The 4,233-nt window shown below is 39.5% G+C and overlaps 1 protein-coding gene and 1 non-coding gene across 2 annotated transcripts; one reads left to right on the forward strand and one right to left on the reverse strand.

Annotated features, from left to right (window-relative positions):
* Positions 1-148: 148 nt before the first annotated feature.
* Positions 149-233, forward strand: VTP21DRAFT_t196. Its single transcript has one exon. It is a non-coding gene; the product is annotated as a tRNA-Ala (tRNA).
* Positions 234-1,941: 1,708 nt separating this feature from the next.
* VTP21DRAFT_3512 (uncharacterized protein) lies at positions 1,942-2,354 on the reverse strand (the record flags this gene model as incomplete). The annotated part of the gene is made up of 2 exons (XM_069393823.1): positions 1,942-2,270; positions 2,339-2,354. The coding sequence occupies 2 exons, from the start codon at positions 2,352-2,354 to the stop codon at positions 1,942-1,944; spliced, it is 345 nt and encodes a 114-aa protein (XP_069249515.1).
* Positions 2,355-4,233: the final 1,879 nt, after the last annotated feature.

The following is a 4,233-nucleotide window of genomic DNA, read 5'->3' on the forward strand; positions in this document are numbered from 1 at the left end:
TTTTGGGCTTCTACTCTTTATTCCCTTACTTCACGTTTATCACCTTCTCACTATTGATCAAAAAAAGCAGTACAGGATATTTGGGATAAGCACCCTTTTGCTGGTTGCGATTCTTCACGCTCCTAATCATTCAGGATATCGGAGTTCAGGGCGTTTGGTGTAGTGGTATCACATCTGCTTTGCAATCATCGCAAAAATGCAGAAGGCCGTGGGTTCAATCCCCACAGCGTCCACACTTTTCCTTTTGTCTATTTGTTTTTCTTCGGCACCTCTTCTATCTCTATTATCTGTTCACGCTAGAATTTCTAGGATCATTTATTGTGAGGTAATTTTGTTTGATCACTAGTTTTGTATATTCACTTGACAAACTCTTCATTTTATATTTCTTTTCGTATTCCAACATTAACCAGTGGCGGTACCTAGACGCATTTAACGTAAAAGGCTACCTCTTTAACTAGAAAGTCGTTTTCAATAGAAGATTGTAGCTTAAAAGAAAACGAGAACACAAAGTTTTCTTTGAGCCAAACTTTTGAATTTCCATATGCTTTCGCCTCTCACCCCAATTATCTTAAAGCTTCACGAAGAATAGTTCAGATTAACGAACGGGACTGAGAATTGTAATATAAACTGAATGTGCAGTGACAGTGTGGAAAAGATTGGCACATTTAACTTCTGGATATGACCCAAAGCCTTCGACAACAGACCTTGGGTAAAATCAATCGCATTTTTAAAGCTACGAGCAACTCTTCCGATATTACGAAGTATGAGGCGGCCTATGGAATTCACCACAATCCTATATTGCGATATGGTCTGGAACACATTCAAGGTTAGATGATTATGAAAGAGAGTTTAATAGCATTCAGATAGTGTGTTTTTATTGCGGTTTTATTTCTCAGCTCTTCAATGGCTTCAAGTGTATCGGCGAGTTGGAAACGAAGAGTTAAAACAATAATCGAAGAGGGATGATTATCCAGAATATAATATAACAAGAAGTAATCACCAAATTTAAAGAAGTCCGGTACATGAAATCTATGCATATCTATAGTGTGGAAACATTTTCAATGCAGATTTCTTTAGTAGTTCAGGATCAATCCACCGGTGAATGTAACGCAAAGATTTCCCCCAAGGCCGTATGATCGGATATCCCTTGTTGGGTAAGTTGTCAGGGTAAAAGTAATAATAAAAGCTGAACTACAGACTCAGATTCTGGAAAAACCCAGATGGTAAGTGCTAGCATGCGAAATTCTCTCACCCGATAAACTAGAGCTAATCTTCATAGTTAAATGAAATACAGTTCAAACAATAGATGCGGATACTGGGCTCATCAATCAAGGTGTCCCCTTCGAACTCTAAGAGAGGAAGTACCCGCGCAAATGTTGGCATAGACAACCTTTGGTTGTAAACAGGCAATTTTTCTATGGATTTGGTACATGCTGTTATGATCATATATATTTCACATCATTGCATGAGAGTGAGCATAGGTAGGATTACTAAAGCGATGCCATATACCCTACGTCTGTATTGTACTCAATATCCCTTGTTGAAAGGTTTTACTTCGGTTGCAATTCAAAGCTATAGTTAAAAATTGATATCCTTTGCATTTATGCACATCACATTAATGTGACTAAGCCTGAAATAGCACTTTATTCACATTCGCTATTAGGTGTGGAGAATGTCTACTGTTCACATAGAAGATAGCTAGATGATTTTAATGCTAAAAGCGGTGATAAGATTACAAGAAAATCAAAAACATTTATATTTCAATGTGATAATAAACCGAAGAGCTGAAATATTGGAGGAAAAAAGCTTATGAAAAAATACTCTTCTGATAATACAGAATATATAAAAAACATATAGTATTTTAAACAGATGTTATAGAGAGAAAGGAAGAAAAAAAAAAAAACAGAGACAATAAATAAACCAAGATAACAATTACAGCCTTTATCGCACGGAGATATGAACGCTATTCGTATTGGGTCCTAAATAATAGGAGGATGCGGCTTGTTTTGAAGGTGGGGGAGGGAGGGTGACAGGTGTGCGATTGTTGGGATCTACTATTGGAATGGCTTTGCGAGGAGAGCTACGTGGCGTAGAATATGTGCTGGCGGATATAGTGGGAGAGGTAAGAGGGGTCAGTGATTGAACTCGCTCCGAGAGCTGACGGCGCAATTGGGCAAATTCATCGGGTGTAAGGCTTGGACAAAACTCAAGATCGTCTTCGAAACAGCGAGCAGCCTCTTCGCGGCTACGGTAGTATTCTAGAGAGCGCACTGGATGGAGAAAGGTTATCGTACAATTCCATACTCCATGACATGTTTGACATTTTATAGATAATTACCATGAAATTCTGTCATTTTATGTATAACGATAGTAGCAATAGTCTGGAGAAAATGGTTGTGAGCGCTTGTTACTAATGCGATGTATAATGGGGCGATATAATTACCTAGCAAGATTTTGGCAGCTTTTTGGATGTAAAACGTGGAGGAACAGGAAGAAAGAGCGAGAACAAAAAAAAAGGCCATCTGCTGAGCGTAGACGTCACTGCGAAATGTCGTACACCTTTTCATTGGAGATCAATAAATGGCACAGTACACGGGTTCTTTGTGACGATCCCAGTAATTCTTAACATACCCGCTGATCTATCTCAAAATTGTCACAAAAGCATACAGTAATGCGTGGCTAATCCGATATTTATAATTCACTCAATTCCAGATAATAAGAAAAACTAGAGGAATTTATTAGTGGAGTTGGCAAAGGAAAAATGTCCCAAATTTTCTATACCTCAACTAAAAAGGCCCTCTGGAATATAGGTGTTCGCTTGGGATGCGTCCTCCAAAGCTGAGTCGGGTCATGCTTGCTAATTGCATCAGGTATTTTTGGAGGACTACTTGGCAGATATTGCCAATTGGCTGAAAGAGAGGAGCCACAAGCAAACTCCTCTATATAAATATACCTCTTCGCAATTATATCATTTTCATTGACAAAATTGACTCCACTCCATCCCTTATTTCGGATATTCAGAGGAAAGGGCTGTGTACTCTATTTGCTATTAATAGAATCATATTGCACAGGATTAGGGTCCCCATGTATAATTAACTTGTACATACCCAGCTTATCTCAAAATGGCAAAAATATATTAGGGGAACGATAGGTTAGTGGGTATAGCGTACCTACTGTGTATTGTTTTCAAGTAGATCTGCCACTACTAGACTGCCCCTAAAGCACAAGCTCTCCTATATTTTCGAAACTCCCATATAATGGTCTATTTTGCAAAAATAGTCGCTCAACCCCCCCCCCCCTGTTTACCGAAGGCTAGGGAGCAGGAGTTGTGACAGCACCTAATTGCACATAAGAACTGGCCAAGCCCGGACTTTGTTCGCTTCGACATAAACTCTGATCTATCCGAAAATCATCTCTCTCACATGAAACCCAACTCACGCGCCCACAAAACCTATATTCCATAAGCTGACTACAAGGTCACAAACAAACAAACGTTTTGTTTTTCCTGTTTCATGTTCCAAAAGTTCCATCCAACTGGGTACTTTAAAGTGATTAAATTTCTATGCCACTCATGCCATTCGTGCCTCTTTGCATCATCACTCTGAGTTTCAATACCATTTCGATAACAGTACATTTCCATCCAGGTGAAATCCATCGTCCCGTTAAGACATATCAGCAACGTCGAAGGCCCGCTCTCCCGGACACTGCACTTTTCTCTCTCGGACGCTGATGTCACGGTTGATTAGGGAATATCGACGCTTCAGTGTGGTTGACGAAATACATACCAGATCCTTGATGACGAGGGATTTATTGGATTAGCTCAGTAGAATTATAGCTTGGCAAACGGCCGACCAATCGAAATTAAAGGGTCCTTTTTAAATGAAACTTCCGACGCTTTTTTATTTATTTACAGCATTTTACAATACGGAGAAACAGTGTCAATTGCGGAAATTTTCAGCATATTGCCCCGAGGTCGAGCTTTTAGGTCACATTATCTTCCCCTTTTTTTCTTGGATTCCACAATTTATAATCACTATTCTTTGTTTTTCTTTAACCCCCTTTCTCTTTGACTATTCACACCGCTTATTTCACCTTATTTGTTGTATCTGTATGCTCATATACTAAACCTGCCACCATAGACAGCCATGGCATGCTCTTTGCCTCCTATTGCAACCCTCCTGGAATTCCCTTTCCCTAAACTTCCGCCTCAAGACTTGCCTTCGCCCTCCGAGA

The sequence above is a fragment of the Calcarisporiella thermophila genome, assembly GCF_041956535.1.
Source record: "Calcarisporiella thermophila strain CBS 279.70 unplaced genomic scaffold VTP21scaffold_17, whole genome shotgun sequence".
In the NCBI taxonomy this organism is placed as follows: domain Eukaryota; kingdom Fungi; phylum Calcarisporiellomycota; class Calcarisporiellomycetes; order Calcarisporiellales; family Calcarisporiellaceae; genus Calcarisporiella; species Calcarisporiella thermophila.